The 22100-nt window shown below is 37.9% G+C and overlaps 1 protein-coding gene across 1 annotated transcript in view; it reads left to right on the forward strand.

The window, feature by feature from the left end:
• Positions 1 to 21722, forward strand: part of LOC139139167 (cholecystokinin receptor-like) — a 37334-nt gene extending 15612 nt beyond the window's left edge. Inside the window, exons 2-4 of the mRNA XM_070707975.1 lie at positions 18918 to 19041; positions 19604 to 20005; positions 20302 to 21722. Of these exons, the coding sequence (XP_070564076.1) occupies positions 18918 to 19041; positions 19604 to 20005; positions 20302 to 20703 (928 nt within the window). The 3' untranslated portion in view covers positions 20704 to 21722. The remainder of the gene's footprint in view (positions 1 to 18917; positions 19042 to 19603; positions 20006 to 20301) is intronic.
• Positions 21723 to 22100: the final 378 nt, after the last annotated feature.

Below are 22100 nucleotides of genomic sequence, written 5' to 3' on the forward strand. Positions count from 1 at the left end.
TTGCCGAGTAACTGGGCGTTTTCCCGGTAGAGCACACCAGAATGTCAACAAAACATGTCCGGCATATCAATGACATCAGGGACGCTCTCACAAAATATATTACAGTAACTCGGGTATGACATCATCAACGGCACATTTTGCATATTCACTGCTTAAAATGAGCGAGTAGTTAATTTAATGTGGTAACTGATAACGACTGATCATAAACTGAATTGCATAATGTTCACTCATGATGTAACGACGGAGACGGTAACTGGCTGTAATGTTAACACGAAAAGGCATTTTGTCACTAAGTTAAACGTGAAGCATGTTTAAAAACTCCAAATCGTAATATGAAACCTGTATCAAAGCAAAAGTCTTGTTGCAGCATTTCGTGGTTAGCCTAAATAGTGGATCCACTGTCGGAGGACGGTGAATTCGAGACTCTAGCTAGGTATTGTGCTCTTGAGCAAGGCACTTTACTCCTCTGTGCTCCATTGGGGTAGTGGGTTATGGGTACCTCATCCCGTAAATGGGCTAGCGCCCGTTGGATGATGGACTGAATAAAATAAAATAAATAAAATAAATAAAGTAATCTCTGTATCATATTTTACACGATGTTATAATGTGAGTGCTTTCGTAAGAGTCTAGCCAACTCTTAGCTAAGGGTCCATAGCTGTGGTGTCTTCGGACGGGATTTCTGCCTTTTACGGGCTGCCAGCCAGCCCGTAAAAGGCAGAAATCCTGTCCGAAAACACCATAGCTATGGACCGACAGCTAGCCAACTCTTAGCCTTTGAATAAAAATTTACGGCAATACGTTGCCGGAAATATATATGACGGAGATATGAGTGGACTGCAAACGCTCATGGCCGTACAGTGATTTGCGTTGACCCATTGGCATTAGACGAACTAGACATATTGTCTAAATCGAGGTGTTGCCAACACTGTCGGGTGCAATTATCAGCTAGGCGGTAATATGAGTCGATCATAATGGAATCATCTCTGCAAAAGTTGAATCATTGTCTAAAAGGAGGTCAGACGTAGTCAACACCATCCGATCCACACACATCACATTCTGCTTTCCTAGTCTATGTACCAGCAATCTGAGTTATAATCTTTTGACATAATTCCGCCGCAATAAAGTTTGGAGTATTGAGTTAAATAATTGCTTATTTATTAGCGATGCATGTGTGTATGTTTGTCAGTTCAAAAAATTGTAAATGGGAAAAGCCTTATATTTGAGAGCAAGTGATATGTCCCAGACGGCTGTGAATGAATATGTGTGTATGTGTTGTTTTGACTAAGTCTGACCACCTGACAGAAAATGTTTCAACTTTTTGCAAAGTTGATTGCTTTGTAATTGACTGATATTACTTCCTAGCTGATAATTACGCCCGACAGTGTTGGCAAAACGTCAATTAAGACAATATATCTAGGTCGTCTTATGCCAACGCAAACCGCTGTAATAGTAGCCCATACTACTGTTACATTTCTAATATTTCCGATTGCATGGTGTCACAGCCACCATCAGGCCATCATGGACTTTGCGTCATATTTCACAAAAATCATTGATTGACGCTTTTCAATTCCATGCGTAGGAAGCTAGATTGGTGATTTTCACACAACAGAAAGCAGAAAATTTTGATTTCTAGAACTATTCTTCTTAGTTGGCTTCACAGAATTGTAATACAACTGCAAACGTCAATCTGTTTTAGAAATCTAATAATGGTTGTCAATATTAATAAATCGAGGGCAATCATTATGTCACGAGTACTGAAACGGGCAAAGGCATTAGTTTGGCAGAATTATTCTACCGGGCATGCCAACACCGAGAATATACATTCGAAACGTTATATAAACGTGGTGACGAAAATAAGTATATAAACTGTCAGTCAAACCGATACCATACTAAGCTCACCTCGCTTCTTGTATCTAACATGGCAGGTTTTCACTGCAATAACACTCATAATAACAGGTATACTTTTTTCAGCAAAGGCTAAAACCGGTAGTAACACGTCTTTGAAAAATATTAGAAAAAATAGTAGACTGGCTTTCGTGCAGGAAAACACATTGAAATTAAGAGTTAATCTCGCGCATTTGTCTATTCCCTGGTGTTTCTGTTTTAGATTTTGGTTTTCTGTCAGTCTGTCTTCATCTCCCCGGAAAATCCGTCTGAGCAATAAGTTTACTTTCTTTTTATCGCGAGAAGTTTACCGTTCCATGAGATAACTATGGACCAGAAGAACCCCATTCCCTTTTGAAAGTATGTATAATATAAGAGTCGTTGAAATATTCCCATATTTCTATGAAATCGTTTGTCAGCCATCTCTATCGTAGTTATCTTACCGTAATAGTTTGCGTGAGTCCCTACCCTACTGTAAGGTTTTACTTTTGTGTCTATCAACTTTAATGTTCAACTTTGCTGAAAAGAGTTGTACAGCGACTTTTGACACAGTTTATATATTCTTTGATTTGCCATTGTTGTTGTTCTTCGCTGTTGTTGACAGCTGAATCGAAGTGCCGTCTTACATGTAGGTGTACGACACCGCACAGGCATTCAAGAGAAGGAACAACACCTGACGCGATGTAACATCTGTGTACAAGAAATAAACAGTGTACACTGTTTCTGTATCCAGACGTCCTCTCGCATAGCTATTCCCCGAAGGGAGACGGTGAGCTGTGATACATGGTGGAGAATCCGGGTGTACGGAACAAGCTCTCCAAGTCCTCAAAGTCCATTCTCTTGAATGCTTGTGACAGCTACTATATACAATCTTTACAGTGGTTATTTACATACACTTGAAATATAAACTCGTCATTAGTGTCTCTAGTGTCTCTCCCTAGTAATGACGTATTTATGGTTAAGGTACCTATCAATGGCCAAAAGAATAAACACCAATACAATTACTTGTTTGATTTCTCAAAGTCCGTATCGCCATCGCACATAGTTCACAATTCTAAAACTGATTATTGACCTTTATGCAGAATTGATGTCAAAGTGTATGAACTCTGTAATATATGTATGTAATGGGTTTGCGAATTGTACACTGAGCCTTTCGGCAGGGGCTTAAGCAAAAGGACCGATGATAAGTTCACACGTACTTAAAAACAATGTAAAATCACAGCTGTTGCTCTTGAAAATAAAGGCTTCGGTACGACTGGAATCTGTTGAATATATGTTCCACAAAGTCCATAAAATTTACGCCAGTCTTCCTCATCAACATATTTCTACTTCATCACCAGAGGCGGCTTGGAATAGTACAGTTACTATCCGATATCATTTGTTCACACTTTAACGAGGTGATACTTATACAGCTCTCATTAAAGCACCCGATCAAAAAGTATCTCATACCTTAGATTGGGTCGTGTCGATGACACTATAGGATATCAAGAAGTGATCAGACGGGATCAGGACAGAGACGCCTAATAATGAAATTGACTTTACCGAAAAGTCGTCGAAATTTACAGCAAGAAAGACTTCTTCCTTTACAATAGCATATAGATGAAAATAATGACAATTTATATGTGAGACTAAACTAAAACGACCTCGACTGTCGATGCTTATTACTTAATACATAATATTTATATCGAGTCTTTTATACTATCGCTGTGGAAGTCAAAACGGGATCACATCGGTACAGTGAGCAGGGTCAAGGCAGAGTGTTTAATGCAGTTTCAAGGACAGCTAGATCGTATGGGAGACTTTTCTGTAACATCAACATACACTTAGTTGAACGGCTTTCAATCGTAAAGTAGACAGACAATTCTTACAATAACCACGAGGGAATTTCTGCTCACTTTGACATTTAAATCTTTCACCCTTTTTAGCAATCTAGGATATAAGCTTATGGTAAAATTACATTTGCGAAATTACTCAACGAAATGATCAGATGTCTATAAATGCAAACGCATAATTATTTCTTCGTCACTTCTCTCAGGTTCAGGTTTGAGCATGCGTGATTCTCTTGATAGCCAGATAACTTTGATACCAAGCACGTGCCACTTTCATCTAAGAAAGGGCTGTAAGAAGAGCTGAACCTGTAATATGAATTTCATCTTTTCATAAGCACAAAACTTTTTATTTTCATTGTAAGAATTACTGAACCATTGCATTTAAATGCCATCGTGTTAGAATCTAGTGTGATGCTGCTAGGCACAACTGCTAACACTGGTTCTATCACGATCTCAAAAACGAAAGTGTTGACAGTTAACATATTGACATCCGACAACATTAATTCTGTTGTTTCATTATTTGCGTTGCCCGTACCCGGGCCAATTCAGTGTGTTGACAGCTATGCAGATGAATGCCTTGAAAGAAAAAAATACTTGATTGTTAAATTATTTGTCGAAAGCACACATGAATGTGACGACAAAAATAAATATGTAGATTTTCGCCTACCTGTCGCTTACTAGTTAAATAATACCAGACACCGTAAAGTTATGTGTTAAGATCGACTTAATGATTTGCAATTTGAACGTCTGCTACAGTTATAGTTGCTACCTTCATATAAACGTGTCAATGGAAATGGGGAGAATGATTGCTACGCCTAGTACACGATGTTAATATCGACAAAAGTAAAAACTTTGTTTCTGCCAAGTTTATGAACATTATCAGCTGAAGTTGGTGAAACAAGAATAGCAAAACATGCCTCATACAACGTATCGTAACTGACTCGACCATTTGGAAACCAAGAAGCATTACATAAACATAATCTTCGTTCCCTGTCCTGCACGCACCAGCAAATGGTTTGCGAACTTGACAAAAAGATGATTACATAGTAGATTTCATAGGTTGGGAAGTCAAACCGGTTATCTTTGTGACTTATCTTTGAATAACTTGACCTCAGAAGGGGTAAATAAAGCAAAGGAATTTGTGCAACCTTAGACATCTCCCCAGTTTCTGTGCCGACACTTGTCAGTATATCAGTCCATTTACTTAACACATGCAGTATGATAGGAAGAGGACGTATCATATTATGTTTTATTGAAGCATGTAAGAATGAAAACCTTCCTCTTCAAGTTGGCATTGGCCGATGACGAATCGCCAATCGGTTATTGATCGATCTAAATGGACGCTTACTATATCACGAATCAGTGTTCGTGCCATGCAAGTCGTATCATGACTCTCCACTTTGTCTCGTTTCACATGAAACTGAAATGGCAAACCCTGATGGTATGACAGATCAGCGATAGCTGGCAGCTTTCTTTCGATGATTAATGCGCTCAAATGATGCCGTTTTTCTGACATTAAACACTAAAGTGATATCAGGTTCGTAACTGTGCATGAAAGATTGCATCAGATTTCACTAATACCGACCAGCACGCCCAACGGTATCATGAAAAGGTAAACAACTCACAAAATATTCGAAATGTTTCTGTTGAATCCGATAAGGTAGCACACAATTTGAAAATATGACAGGTTTTGGATGTGGACAGCTTCAATAAAACAGTAGGTATAGTCAAGTGAATTCAACGCAACATTTACAAATAACTGCTAGGTTTGTTCTTGTTGAGATTTTGACTGAGTTCAATAACCTCTTGACGTGTAGATAAGCAAAACTTTCCAAACAGAAAGAGAAAAAATCGCACTTAAAACAGAGTGATAGTGACAAATTGAAGGAAATAATTCCATCAAGTTGCCAACCGTAACTCGCACACTGCAATTGTAAATGAAAACGTGCTAAATGAAAACAGCTTGAATGATTTTTTCTGTGCTTGTAAATGTTAACTTTACTGGAAGCTGCTGTATGTAAAATAACCGTTTACCTGCTACATTTGTTTGAATACGATATCCATAAAATATTGGCGATCTGCAAGGAACCCGACCTAGTTGGAACCTGCAAATGTTAAACCATATCCTGTTAACAACAAAACTTATTCTTAGATGATCGAGAGAGTGCTTGCGTTTGATTAGACATTTAAAATTTATGATATCTATGCACCACGGGTTTGAGTGTCACTTGATTGACGGTGACATTCAATTGAACATTTATTAGAGACCAAAGTTCTATAATGCAACAACGTATTATGTTGATCGTATGCTGCGATGCGCACGTACACAATCCCTCATTGTCAAAAATATTGTAGCACATGTTACCATTGCTTTGTTGCACATTGTAGAACTTGTCTCACTTCACTTTCAGATATCTTATCGCGACTATTATTAGTATCAAATGACCCTCTGGTCATTTCAAGTCAGCAATAATCATTAGTCGGCCAGGCGCAGGATATTGTCTCGATAAAATAGCAAAGCTGCACATAACCCCGCCCGCTAAACGTGGTCGATATGTAACATATGACAGGTATGGTCGAAGTACTGAGATCTGTCGAAGGTTTTCTAATCTAAAGCACTTTGTTGGCGTTTAAGCACACACTATCTGTCGCTATTTTGCACGTCCCCTGTAACTAGAAAAGCTTACCTCGTCAGCGTCCATTCGTGCTATCTTAACCTGATCACGAAGACGTCATCACGCTCATGAACAGAATGAATAACAACCTCCGGCTTCATCTCAATTGCTCGGTTCAGCTTTGACATCACTTTATCGGAAGATGCAAAGTCCCATCAGCCACACATGATAATACGTCGCCCTTTTCATGATTAGTTTTATGGACACTTTAATCACCATTTCAGGTTGACAAAATTAGCCCTAGGTAAGGCGTAACACTTCGGCTGTGTTGTGTAAGATAATTACCTGCTAAAAATATCCGAACATATTGCTGTTGTGGCGCAAATGTCGTCTGGCACAATTCTGTTTTAACAAGTATCACAGCATACATGAATATTTGTATGATGCTATCGAACTTATGTTACACACAACATGACTGAGAAGTTCACGCTGTCGTTTTTTCAGAAGTTCCTAACAGTCGTCGAAAGTATCACAAATTTACAAGAATCTGATTCAAATTTTTTTTGTAAACGAACTAAAAATCAGTTGTATGATATGCGATCATCTTTGCCAGCTTCTGTCCGACATACCTGATATTTTTTAGTATTCTTTACTGTGCCCTAGATAATAATTTAGTAATGTTTACACTACTGCTTGGACAACACGTTTTATTTTGCCATCAACGGCAACCATATTATACACTGTACATAGGCGGTTTCCGTTTGACGTCTACGAAAGTTGCTGAGTGTTCAGCGATTGACTTGGGAATTCACTTAGGGGCCGTCGATAATTAAAGCACGGGAACGGTGAATGCAACTAATTGCTTTTGGCCTCAACCCCCTCTCCTTCCTGAACGAAAGTTTGGAAGTGCGAAAATCCAACAAAGCCTCATTCTGTATCAGCCTACCCACAATCGGTGATTACGTCGCTATCAAACATACGCTCCCACCACCCCCGACATACCCCCTCTTAAATTAATCTGTGTTCAGCGCCAACTCGACAGTGACGCACCAATACAATGAAACAGTTTATCCGAAATGATTCTTGCGTTATTTTACACATACACTGAACCACATATATGTCAAAAAACGGTGTAGCGACGGTGCCGCACTGGCCTGGTACACGCCAAACAATATAGCGATATTTTGCGATACATTAAAACGCGTAGCGAGATGTTGCGATACAAAAACATGTAGTGCGGTTTTTGCGCACGGTAATCGAAATACAGCCTATAGCCCCTCCCCCAACGCAGAAGTTGCGTTTGCCGTGCGCGTGTTTTCATTATCCACGGCCCCCTAATAAAAGTATGTGAAAATAGGGCGTTTAGGGCCTAAACGTGGCGTGGCAATGAACGGTTATATATTTGATCAACCTACTTTGTACCAGGATAATTCAACCGGATTATAAAGGCGTGAAATAATAACAAATAACATGCGAAACATATTATCTTATAAAACTCATCTTGGTGCATGTACTGAAAGTTCGTTTTAGCTGTGTCGCTTACTAAGTTCAAAAATGGTTTTAAAATTCTTTGATCAGATTCGGTTAAATTTTTCCTAACACAACTAAGGTCGAATACGCCTTTGAACAAATATTTTGACTCTTAAATACTTTCTGAAGTGGAGCAAATATGGACTCATTTTGAGGCTGCTGGAGTAAATAAAATATATACTATCCTATTTTTGTAAGAATAGAACATTGAAATTTTCTCTTTGGAGTTATGAGGGATAGCGGCCATTTTGAATTCTGATCATAATTTTAGCACTCCTTGATACGCAGTCAATTTAATTTATCAGTAAATTTAAGCTTATTTGTTTCTAACTTACAAACATTTTCATGGTGAACCCACGGTTTTCTTCCTTCTATGTGAAAGAGAATGATTCAATTTTTTCCTGGGGAATGTTTAAGTAAGAGTTTAAGTCTTTCAATGTCGAGGCGTTTACTACCCTGAGTGTAATCTTAAACTGTACAATGTCCTGTCGGAATTTCTCCTGCAGACAATTCAAATTGAAAAATTGATTTTAATTTTAATTCACGTTTCATAATCGTCAATTTGCTAGCCTTCAATTTGCTTATTAATTCCGATCACAATATGAGCACTCCTTGATATGCAGTCAATACGTGTCTATTTTAAGACATTTCTTCAGGTAATTTTCTTCCGTGATACGCAAACAACGTGGGTTGTTGAATCAAATGCTCTGTGACATAGCGTGCAACGCTACTACATATTTCACAAATTAAAGTCATTCCTAATCGATCAAAAATACTTTTCTGACTCAATGATTGACCTGAGTGTAAGTAAAGACAGATATCCGTCAGTATAAAATGACGGATAGCAATGATCGTTCATTAAGCCGGCAGTAATTAGGAACGGTAGACCCAATAGGAAACAGTCGTCAATATCACTTCTACCATCAATGTCAGAATTATAGGCTGCTGCAAGGATCAGATATTGGCTAAGGTTACGTTTTCTGTTATTGTAAATCGACATCAACACAAGACCGCGTCTTCTTCCCGTGTCAAATATTACTGTGTCAAAAACTAGATGCAATACACATAAAGACTATTCTGTGATCAAGATTTATCTGGCATGGTAGACTGCAAATGCACGCTTTACAACAGAACCGCGTTAATTTAGGATGTCTACTTTCAAGCGACTGAGATCACCAGATGGCTTCGAAATTCCTATGACAATACATCGTAAAGTATATAAATCAATAAATCATATTAAACAAACAAACAAACAAACAAACAAACAAACAAACAAACAGGCAATGAAAATCGGTGACGAGTAGCAAAACGTTAGGATTAAAGTAAGTGATTATAAATAATAGTGCAGAGAGTAAATATTTTTGATCAAATTCATGTGACAATACCTTTACCGCCGTCAGCTACAACAAACGACTTTGCAACAAATGTGAAATTTCACGGAGAGACTGGAGAGAATAATCTTGTTTGAGAAAGTGTCACAGACGGACAAAACTTTAAATGTGTAATTGCCTTTACAAGACAATTAAACAAAGAGTTAAAATTGAATCCTTCTCTACTACGGCATGTTTATATAAGTTCCGAAGATATATATCGATCATATATCTAACGCTTTAAACAATTCTGATAAAGAGTGTGTCGATGTATTTCAATCATTATACGGGTAGTATGCAATTCAGATAACTTACTGTATACTCGGACAGTAAACAAACCATTGACAAAAAGTTTTACAAGTAACTACCAAGACATCGAGTCGAACTAAACCAGTACCCCGGCAATTAATAGCGATCAAAGTCTTGATATTGTCATTGTAATAACGAACTTGCTTGGTATTTTTTGCAGGATAAGTTATCACTAAGTTGTGATTATCAGAAAATTTAGCATCGACAGATGAAAACACCTCTTGCAAAGGCAACCGGTTTAAGTATGGCTTGACGTTTGACCCCACATTTACTGCTCCAAAAAGCTGTTTACTCACCTTCTTCAGAAATCAATTTACGGCCGTAGACTTACATTGATATCCTTTTTGAGAGACGAATGGAATTAAATGTGAGTTTAATAAAAGTTGGAACGGTGTGAGAAAGCAAAGCTTCCACCGATTTAAAATTATTTGGTCTAAGGGAATGGCAAGGCCAGTGTGTGTCGACCTTTCTCAAGAGAAATATGCCAGAAATTTATATTGGCAAACGGAAATAGCAGAATTTGGTTTTGAGAATGTATCAACTAATTTCAGCGATGAGTTGCTACTGCTGCTCTTACAATGAACGAATCATAAACTGGCTGATTTATCATAGTTCAGTTTGTTATATCGGCGCTTTGATGTTTCCTGTCCCATGCTAATCAATTAAACTTCGCACTTTACGTCTATCATACAAGTAAGTGTCGACACATAATTGCGTTTTATTGCCGGAAGTGGTATTTTAGATATCTTCTTGATGCCTAGAACCTTCAAATTTGGACAAGATCACCTCGTAAGGCCCCCACAATATGTGTATTTCGGTTAACAGGTCTTCGGGAACATTATACATACGCACATTTTTCATATTTAATGGGGTTCGACCTATTCTATCTAAACAAAGAACAATATTTGGCTAAATTTTGATTTTGAGCCATCGTTTCATTTTAAGCGCTGTATCAAAGCTACTGCGCGCCACTGATAGAGTATTATTTATTGCAAAATTAACTCACAACTATTGATTTATTCGTCTAGCTGTAATCCATTAAGTGCTTCTAATTAAAATTTAAGTGGTCTCAGTACATCAATATAAACTATATGTGACTGTATCATGTATCTTGCACTGATTATTTCTCAAGATAACATAGAAATGAGTTCATTATAAAGAGAGGTACGGCATTCAACACCTTCCCGATTAGAAAGATTTAACCTCAGAACAACAAAAAGGTCCATTGATTTCAGAGATTAACAATTCTCGATCTGTTAATTTCCAAATGACGTCAAGCCATCTTGTATGTGCAGACGATAATTGTCTGAAACACACATCACATCACCACGCTGAGTCATAGGTCAAGAATGGCCTTTTTCGCTTTAATAGGTTGCAAGCATGACGACCGCGTGTAGTAATAGCTCTTATATAGCATGACCTTGTAATGTACCGCGACTTTGCCTAGCCAACGTTTACTTTACAGGTTGGTAATAAAACCAAAGAGAAATCCAAACAAAAACAAAAAAGCCAAAAACTATTGTCACTAACGGACTTGCATTGACCGGACCTTAACTCTATTAGCTGAATGCAACTGGAACTATATTTCTTTTCTGACTCTTTCTTTTTAACCTTTTGATATAATACTTGTGAGCACATACAGTTTGTCGACTATGGTAAATGTCACTCGATTAAAAGAACGTGAAGAAGAGTTTAAGAAAGATATAAGTTGATTGGTTAGTTCGTTAGATTTGTAATCCTTATCATGAACACAATTAAAACTAATTAGGGATAATCGGAGGGTAAGTAATGTCGATTTCATCTACAAATGTAATCTCATCTGCTTTTCTTTTTACGTAACACACTTATTTTTTATGAGTAATTTGCAATATCGCAACATTCAGCTATACGGGACCTAACACTTTTGAGAAATTTGTGAAATATGAAAATCCAATTATCCCAAATTAGTTCCGATCGTGTACATGTTAGGAATATTGTATAAGTACTCAAAAATCTGTACCAGACTGAAACTGTCGTTGATACAAAGTCCTGCATAATGACATCTCTACTTTCTGTAAGAACATCTCTTATTCTGTGCTGGTTTCGAGTGTAAGAGTTTGCGATTGCTCGTAACAAGCAAAGGAGAGAAAAGCGATCAAAATCGAATAAAAAAGTAACTTACAAATTGCATACAATTCCCTCGAGATTGAAGAGGACAACGAGTGGACACAAAGCTATTGCTACCTATAGTTGTTGGGCCATCAACGGAGTTCAATTCAGTGTCATGGGAGTCTTCAGGGCAGTAATGCCATACGACAAAACCCATAGTGTTTGCCCCCTGATTTCACGTGTCTCTCTACCTACCCATCCACCCGCCTATCTACCTACCTACCTACCTACCTATCTACCTACCTAGTACCTACCTGTCAGCCTGCCTGCCTGCCTGCCTGCCTACATACCTACCCATCAACCCACCAAAACCAACAACATAAATGTCGTTGGCGGTTTAAAGCATTTACAATGTAGGACATTTGTTTGTATATAATAGCCAATTCTATACTATCAACAATGCTTAGCTACATATATTTCAAGGTTATCTTTGTTCAAGCCCGTAAATTCTTTTACTATGTGCCTACACGCGCCGGACAAGCGGTGGCAGCGCCGTCAAATATGGCGACATTTGCTGTTTCATAGTTGCTGTTCTTCTCCACAGAATAATATGCATTTCAACCAACATATCAGTCTATTGTCGAAGACGGCATCAGCCGTTTGAATAGGCAATATTTTACACAATTGTTACAGCCCCTTTATACAGTAAATTGCGGCTCTGAAAAATTGAGATATTAAAAGTAATGACCTAACAGTGTAAGTAATGCAATTACTCAGATTATGCATTTGACAAGAAAATACGCGATTTAATCTTTTCTCGCAAAATATGACGTAGGTATATGGAATTGCCGAACCGCTTTGACTTGATGAGATAGCGGTTTTGCTTTCAAAACGCAGGGAAATATTTGCTAAGTCTAGATAAGAGCTATCGCGCATGTCACTTCATAGCACTGCACCAGATGTCCGTGCAAGGTGCTATCAGTGTGTGTATGGAAGAAGATAAAATTGTTCCAGATCTTACGATCTCAGTAGGATCAGAAAACAGCGTTTACAATTTAGCCGACAATTGCCTGACGTGCTAACCTAGCCACTTGTCTGAAATACTGACTAATAAAAACGACACATGACCTGATTCAAGGGGAAGAATATATCACTTAATTATCCAGGCTTATTGTCTGACTATCTGGCCATGAACTTTTATATATGGGTTACAAAATTAAATCGTAATTAGGATTGGAGAAAGCTTTCTAAATTTATCATATATTCGCCAATTATGTCACTCTTACCCCCGGATGTTGCATATACGCCCATTTTAAATATTATCCGTACTATAAATACTTCTGTTCGCACCCATGTGACATTTTCTGAACAAACTGATTCAAACCCCTTGGGATCCTATTTCAGGCAGTTCATTACCCCGCTTCTTTGCCGATACTCTCGCAACTTCTTGGGTGCCCGTAAGATCCTGCCATCCTATTTGTCTGTCACCATATTATTCGCATTTAAAGGAGGAAAGGAGACAGTCTCTTTCACACTAAGTCAGTCAAGTGTATTAATTGGAAGCTGTTACATCTCTGAAGGAACTTGAGAAACGTACCAGAATTCACAACTTGGTGCATAAAATGACAGGTGAAATCCACTTAACACAATTTACTATGCACGTGAAAGTTAACGTATATACCGGGAAACGATATAATTAGACGACCATCGAACATTGATTTTCCCTTGCGATCATTGGATTTCATTAACTGGGGAATGGGAATCTAAAGGATATATATAGTTTTGGCAACGCTGACAAGACATCGGAACTTCAAGACCACCATGTATTGCATTAGTATTGTCATTGCTACCTCCAACATAAAAATCGCTGATTCAGATGCTTTCTGTCAAGATTCAAAGTTACTTATGTTGTTATGTTTTGTCGTTCTACAAACTATCTGAGATAATTTTTAAAATTTAACAGACGATGAGTGGAAATCACCTGACATGCGAATAATTGTAAATGTAACATCTTGGGCGATTATTTACGAATATCAAAAACAATGAAGTTTGCTTAGTGTCAGTTATTTCATTTACCCATTACTGCCTTATTCGTTCATTAAATGAGTTAATGCATAAAATGTTTGGTGTGGTTTGAACTGAATAGTAAGGTTTGCAATCAACTTAGTAAAGAGTGGCCACACGTGCTTCGATTACTCTGGAACAGGACATTACCTATAACACAATGAAGTATTAGAGCTAGAACTGATGATGACCTTAAATATTCAAACTGAGCCTTACACATATACCTCCGAGTCTCAATATCCTAAGTATTTTAGGAGTTTAGAAGAATAAATTTACGTGTACCTATAGCTTACATAAAGGGAGCGTTTAGCTTCTTAGCTTTGCGTGGCTTGATTGTAACTCAAAAGCGCTTGTCAGCCAATCTTTAACTGAGAATATTGAGTTAGTCAATGCTTTGCAATGGAATAGTAAGACTGACGATAGATTTATCTGCGCATAACCCCTGTTACGTCATCTATTCACAACGAGTGCGTTAACATCTGCGCCCGAGACACGTTACGAGATAGTTTTAGTAGAAGCTAAGCTTCATCCACAGTATCGATCTGTCTGCCTACATCGGTAGAAGTCTGGTGATAGTGTCTTACTGATTGCACCTTGATAAAATACCAACTGATTTATTGGGCTCAAAGGTCAGAAAATCTCTTTTAATCCACATCGTAATGACGCCACATGTGAAATACAGCCATTTTCAATAAGAAACTCAGTAAATGCCGAACATGTTTCATCCTCAACGTACATTACAGAAGGCTGGCCGTCTACAAATCCAGCTGTGTAAACGTCATAAACATTGATTGTACGGAGAACAAGCAACAGATAATTTAGAATACCTGCGAAATGCCACCAGATTCCCACAGCACCATATTGCGGATTTAATTGTCAAGTACTTAACAAAAGCGTAATGAAATTGCTTCAGTCCTGCTTTATGAGCTTTCATAAAGCCTTTCACAGGCGAAACACTGGAAGCAGGTAGATCACTCCATCATTCAAACGTAGAATGCCCAAAGGGCTTAGCAGGAAATTGCCAACACTTTTAGGACTCGCCACTGTGAAGATATTTTGCCTGAAAGTATCGCGAACGCTTCAAGCGTTTCTGTCACACAAAGGATTGAATCAATTATCTTCGAAGAGCATCCTTTAAGAGCACGTGTATGTACCGGTGTGAGACTCATTCAGAGATAGATACGAGCTTTGAATAAGTTATATGGACTATAATCCAATAGAAAACTCGTCACTTAGCGCGACACGTGCGAGCTGTAATTAATGAATTCAATAATCTCTTGCTAGAAGCATACGTGGTCTTTCAAACGTATATTGAATTAAGTCATGGTATCCTTATAGTTGCCAAAATACAAGGTGTATAAAAAGGGTAAAGGAATGGATTAGTTACCGATACTAACCAAAGTCAACAAAGGAATTAGTATTTACGGCAGGGAAAAGAAATTTAATAAGCAGTAGATAGTTTTATTCGCTCGGACACAGTATACATTTCCTGACTATTCTAATTGCAGATTAAAAATTATGACCATGCTGAATAAAACAAATAGTCGGATACAGTGGATGGAAAATCAAATTAATTTACAACCATAATGATGTTTTTTTGTTACGATACAAAACGTGGATAAAATTAATGTCTTGGAATTGAAAATTATTATTGGCTGCCATGAATTAAAGTTTGTGCAGGCTATGACGTCATGTCTTTTTTTAAATAATTCGACACGAATATGCAAATTAGCAACGATTTATGGGCAACTGTACTTTAGAGTTGTAAATGCTATCTTAGGACTTTTAATTTAATGTCTATACGGTTGATAGGAAACCGGCATACAAATGTCACACATAAAGTTGGAGGCTTCGGGGGAGTGTGTAACGAATCCACAGGGCTTGTTCATGCATGGTAAAGCACCGCTCAGACCGAAAAGACTTCATGCATTGATCTAATGTAATATAAAACTTTTCACTGTATAAATGGCTTTAGCCTCCAAGTCAATTGCTTGATTAACCTATATGCAGTCGCGATCTTCTAGATTGTCGCCGTGGTGGTATAGGTAACACATTAACTAAATCAATGTTGCCATTTTTCCTCGAAGGTCGTTGAAAACCTGAAATCCATGTCACCGATGCATAATATTTCAGGCTATGATTGCGTTGACAGTTTTATATCAGTTGATTTTAAGTTGATCTGTGCCGTAGTATGTAAATAAATGTACAATCTATACCCGTTCTTTGACAAAGATTAGATATGATTTAATAATCAGCATCGCAGGAAAAAATCAACCTCGTCTTGATGTTCAAACAAATCACAGTTAGGAGATAAATGATTTATTCAAAGTCCCATTGGGGGTAGAAAAAAGCGTCAGTTACGAGAATGTGGAGTCTTGGAATAGAAGAACACATCTTCGACATACGTTGCCAATTCTCCGTTGATAAGAGTTTTTTGATTTATTCGTGCATCATTTCTACAAGAGTGTAATCAGGTAACAAAAGAGCAATCATTCACGTCATCAAATTTGAGATGTCGCCCACGTTTTTTTTGGTTGCATGGACCTGTGTTCACATTCAACATTCTGATGACTCAGATATTATTGCGTTACTTGATTGAAACGAGTACAGTGTGCAATAAACCTTACATCTCACGTACAACCACTGATAGAGAAGACTAGTCGTAAACAACGCATGTTCGTTTCTTGATCATGTCGTATCTGTGTTTATCCTGCTATGATCAAAAATTGAATCGTTCGAGAAGAACGACATTTTCCATTACTCTAAGCATGGTCATGTCAATATATGTAGTATTCGTTGGGTAATAACCTGCAGGCCATAAGTGGTCAGAGGTCAAGATCTTAATAAATGAGAAAATATGTATATGGTTAACAGTAGCCGAGGGACTTAGTGCATATTTTGTGTAATATAGTTCTATTATAATCTGTCATTGCTTGCTCGAGGTGTCGCTTGTCCCTTGACGCATTTCATGTGAGGTGCTTAAGCCGTGAAACATTTCGGCAATATGAGCTCTTACGGAAGTATTCGTTGTTGCAGTCACAGTATCGCGTGGGGCTTTCATAGTATGTAGCTAATATGAACAATATAACAGTTCGTTATTGCCCCTTTTCAGTAAAATTGCATTCAACCAAGTATAATTATTCCAAGTCTAAAGTACATGCAGTAAAGAAACAGTGACTGTTTTTGTCAAAGATCAAGACATACTTTTAACTTTCCTGCAATCATGAGGGGAATTACTAACTAACCACATTTTGCTTTGAGCGAATACATAGCCCAACATGTATGCATAGTGATATCTGGCAAGTGGGAGTATATTGTGTACATCATTAAGGGCGGTCTAGTTTCCCTGGTGCTTTGGACGATTTACCTACATTCAGGCCCACGGGTAATAAATACCAGTTGCCGGATCATGCAATAAATGAATGGAATGCAAGCAATATCACCATGGTAAAATGTGTGGTTTCTATGTACAATAAAAAAGTATTGCCGGGAGGTGATATGAATCTACCATTCGGTATCCTGCCGCGATCTTCCTCGTTTATTGCCGTTTGCACTTTCAGACCAAAGTTTTGTTTGATCGTTTGGACTAGATGTGACAAAGATGACAAGATATGTGGCAGACCGGGCCTAGAAATACAACTACTGCCCCGCTGCGACACTTTGAAACTATTCGTTCGAAAACGACCTAGCTAACATTTAAGTTACCCGAATAGCGTCAGAAAAATGATATAATTAGCATGAAAAGAAGATTTATGTCCCTTTCTTCGATCGTTAAGAAAACCGATTATGATAATAATACAATGAAACCGTAACATCTCTTTACTGGAAATGTTGAACCTCGCGAAATAGTGACAAGCAGGTAAAGATGTATATCGATAGGTATTCCCAGGAAATACATTATCTCTTGCCATAAATGGTACTTTTTTCTGACTAATGCCTTGATAACAACATTCCTTTTAGCATTAACGCTGTGAGGACTAGCATTCTTTCATAGTTTCATTGTTTATATTATCCACACGGTTAGAGTGACTTACGTGACTCGCACAGTTTACCTGACTAAATTACCATATTAACAGTGTATTCTACACTTTTAATTAGAGACATACTTATCCCATACAATAGAGACGTTAACTGCTTCAAAGCTGCTTCACTTTACTTGGAATTCTCTCCCTCAGTAAGCTCTGGCCATGCTGGTATACTTTGCTGGTATTGGGTTTTCTTTGTAAAAGTAATAAAAGTAGACTAAGGCTATGCGGACAGGAATTTGGCACCTTGTCTGTGGTATTACTGTGGTGAGTAAAACATCAAATAAGTGTGAACTATGACATACAAACGACGCCCTTTAAAAGCTTAAGTCTCTTTTATTCATGGAAACCATGACCTGCAGTTTTTTCCAGCTATAGGACGTTTTTTAAGGATATCAAATAAACTCTAGATCAGTTACCCGACAGCCACTTACCCATCCCTAACCCCGTCCCTATTGATGGTTGGAAACATTTCCAGGAGGTTATATAATATCTAGGAAGGGCGTGTTCTGATGGGCTTTTGTACCCTGCTTTATCTGAACCAAAGTTTATGCAGTGGTCGTAGATACAACGTATAGTGCAAAACTTGAACGATGTTGGGAAACTGTCTGTCCCTATAGGAATATGGCTATATTCATCTCGTCAACGATAAGCGGACGCCATCACGTTGAAAGACGAACACGTACAAAAGAGTAACGCGCTTAAGTCGGGAATGCGCATAAGCAAGGCAATGTTACCTAGCTTATCCTGGTTTTACCTCAGCTGTTGCCATAACCTTTGTACCGCTCAATGTATCAAGTACTTTGAAACATACTTAAATTGTTGTTGGCACAAACAATATACTCTATCATGCTAGTAAGGAACATATTGAGTCATCTACAGTCTTCTTGGACAATATGCTAATAAGTGTCTTCACGGAAAATATGCTATTGAGTTTCTACTCGGAAATTATGCTAATGAGCTGAATACTTTAACCTAAGCTCACGGTATGGCGGTGTATTACATGGCATCCACATTATACATGCAGATTATAACGCGGTGTTTCATGACATAGCAAAGCGTTGGAAGAGGCGACTTTGTTCATGCAAGAGGAACCTTTGTCAGAGTGACGACATCGAATGTCGTATATTTGCAAGTGTTCTAACTCAAGATTACTTAATATAAGCTGCAAAAAAGTTAAATTAAATTCATATTCTTATACAGGTACTTTGTGATAATACATCCCTTACTGGCCAAGTCGATGATGACGCAGGCAAGGGCTCGTAAAATAATTCTGGTTGTATGGGTCATATCCATGGTATACAGTTTCCCACCGCTTTACTTTAAGGTAAGGTTTGTTTTTTATTATGCTGCATAATCTAAACTTCAAATTTGGGGGAATAGGGCATGAAATAGTAGGTTCCGACAAGTACACGAGATTTCAAATGATGTTTTAAACAGTATTCATCGGAGGTGACACAGAGGTGGACAATCCAATGAATGTGTTTCAGCACTTATTCAACCTACGTCCCTTCACAACCGTGGTGAATGAAAGAAATTTTGTCAACTTACTAATACAAAATTTCGCTTCTCTTTTTCGCCCATAGTCTCTCAATAAACAGTTGTCATAATAGAGGGACAAAATATCTAACAAAACAGAAAGGAGGGAAGAATATACTATCAAAGAAAGTTAATCTTAATAAGACTGATGAATGAAACGAAATGGACCATTGATCCCTTTAACGGAAAGTGGTTGGTAGACCCAAGTTTCATCGATCAGATTTGAAGGACTTATCTTCTGACCTTAAAGTATTAATGGTAAAAATACACATTGATTACAAGATATCAATTTCACAATTCACGATATATAAAAGGGTAAATGCTAAGTCAGTTTGTCCATTTGTTAACAGAAGCATTTCACCTGGAGTTTTCCGAATTACCCAACGTACCACACATGCCTAACGTTCTGGCCAAACGCTGTCTTTGGTAGAGCCTACTCAGTGTACCTACTGCTCGGCATGTACTTGATACCATTGTTTGTGATGATCTACTGCTATTCGAGGATTATCTTCGAGTTGTGGATAAGCACCAAGATGTCTCGTAAAATGCAATGCCAGACTGCAGACGACGGGTACGGAAGGCGGTGCTACAACAGCGTCCCCAGCGGTGTTGGCATCAACGGAAACGGAAGTTCATTGGAGCAGGCGACAGCGGCAACCGATAAATACGAACTGTTAGATGCAAAGAAAGCAAAGAAGAAGAAGAAGACGAAAAAAAATCCAGCTTCTGATTCTGAAAGAAACAGGAAACAGGTAAGTCCTGAAAGTTCTTTCAGCGCAGGGATATTCAAAACCTATTTCCTCATACTAAGTAACTGTTTGTTCGACTTCTGCGTATTTCCACATTGAAATATACCCTTCTGGCAGAATAACCATTACTAAAACCATTATCTATATATTTGCTGTGAGACAAGGAGGCCATCGCAATAATTATACAAATAATTACTTGAGTGTGATACAGTCATGCTTCCGAAGTTAATTTTAAGTGCAATTTGCGTTGACCTTCGATATACTTTCAAATATTTTTTCTCCATATTCTGTTCCAATAGGTCATCATTATGCTGGTTGTTATATTGGTTTTATTTATGTTATGCTGGGGACCATTGATATGGCTGGTGTTTTTCCTGGAGTTCAACTTTGTTTCAAGATACAGTACGTCTACTAAGTACATGTCCATCGCCTTCAACTTGCTATCCTTCCTGAACAGTTGCATGAACCCGATCTGTTACGCCTTCGTCTCGCGTACCTTTCGCGAGTGCTTCTATTGGGCGTGTCGCTCCTGTTTTCGGCAGATCAGCGCTGACGACCGCCGCCTCTCCAGTCTCACTAGCTCCGTTGGGTACTCCAGGAGCACTGTCACTTATGTTTACAACAGGAGACAGTCGGATTCAATTACTGATACTTCGGTTATGAAGCCAACAACGCCAAGTATGCAGGTGTCGTCGTGTTAAATGAGACAAAATTACATATTGGATGGCAAAATTAGCAGTGCATTTTTATGTTCCTATTTAACAATTATAATTAATCACTGCTCGACTTTCAACTTCACAAGAACGAAAACTAAATTTAAAGGATGTATTAAAGGACTTATGACAAATGATACTTTGCACATTATATATCAGAACCCAAGCAAGGGACTATGTGCCAGAGGGTAGGTAATCATTTGCTCTACGTCAGGAGGGTAAATGGTCCCCTGCCTTGAGGTACATAGTCCGTTATGGGACTGTTTTTGATTACATGCCTCTTTACGTAGTTTTTACTCCACGTGTTTGGGTTTATTGGCAAGTGACAATCACGTGTTTTGTTTCCGTTTTAGACGACAATCCCTTAAAAATGGAACGATTTTATCATTGAATGGCGCATTGATATATTCAAACCACTGTTATGAGGTTTATTAATCTTTTTATGCATGATTTCCACAAACTGGATTTCCTATGTAAAACATGTAATGTGAACATTCGTAAATCCCAAAGTTGTCAAGTTGGAAAAAAGTTCCAGTTCAATTTCAGTTAAATGATGACTATGCGGCCCGTGACATAATCAACGAGTAACCATTGAATGCTATCGACAGCGCGATATTCGATATTTTCGAGGCATATAATAGAACCAGAACTAATGCTAAATCCATAAGATTAAAAGAAATCGATATACTACTGCGTTGCATTATGATGTCTAGTGACTGTTGTTTCTATTGTCATTTTCCAAACTTAACCATTAATAAGTTTGTTGCTCTCGGTAATTGCGATTTCGCTACACTCATTACAGCTCCTTTACATAAGACAATATAAATATTACGCAAATAATCTCTACGGCTTTAACGTTTATGTCATCTTTACCAAACGTTCGAAGGCTATGACATTGTGGAACGTCAAGTAACAATCCACTTATCTGTGTAAATAAAAATGTGTACCATGATGTGTAAATACTGTTTTCATTGTCCGTTTTCCAATAAAGAACTTTTATGATCACAGACGTGAGTGTGAATAATCTTCTTTTAAAAGTAATAGTGACTTCCACTGCTAGGCCTTTTATGAAAGACTGTTAGAAAAGACAGATACAAAGTTAAAACACAAAGACGATACGTACAAAATTTAACAAATACTGAGAAAACAAATAGTTTTAAAAATAATTTTAAAACCGTTTAAAGTAACAGAAAAATGATCTATTCATTGTAATCGTTTACAAGCGGATTAATTTAAATTGTGTTTCCCAATCAGGGTGTATACAATGATATGCAACTTGTCAATTAATAAATGCCAATAATGATATTACAATTTCCAATTTGCCCATAGTCAAGAAAGATCACGTCATGCTTAACAGAGATATCGAATGGGACATAAATTGGTCT

This window comes from Ptychodera flava, chromosome 8 (genome assembly GCF_041260155.1).
Source record: "Ptychodera flava strain L36383 chromosome 8, AS_Pfla_20210202, whole genome shotgun sequence".
NCBI classification, from domain to species: Eukaryota; Metazoa; Hemichordata; class Enteropneusta; family Ptychoderidae; genus Ptychodera; species Ptychodera flava.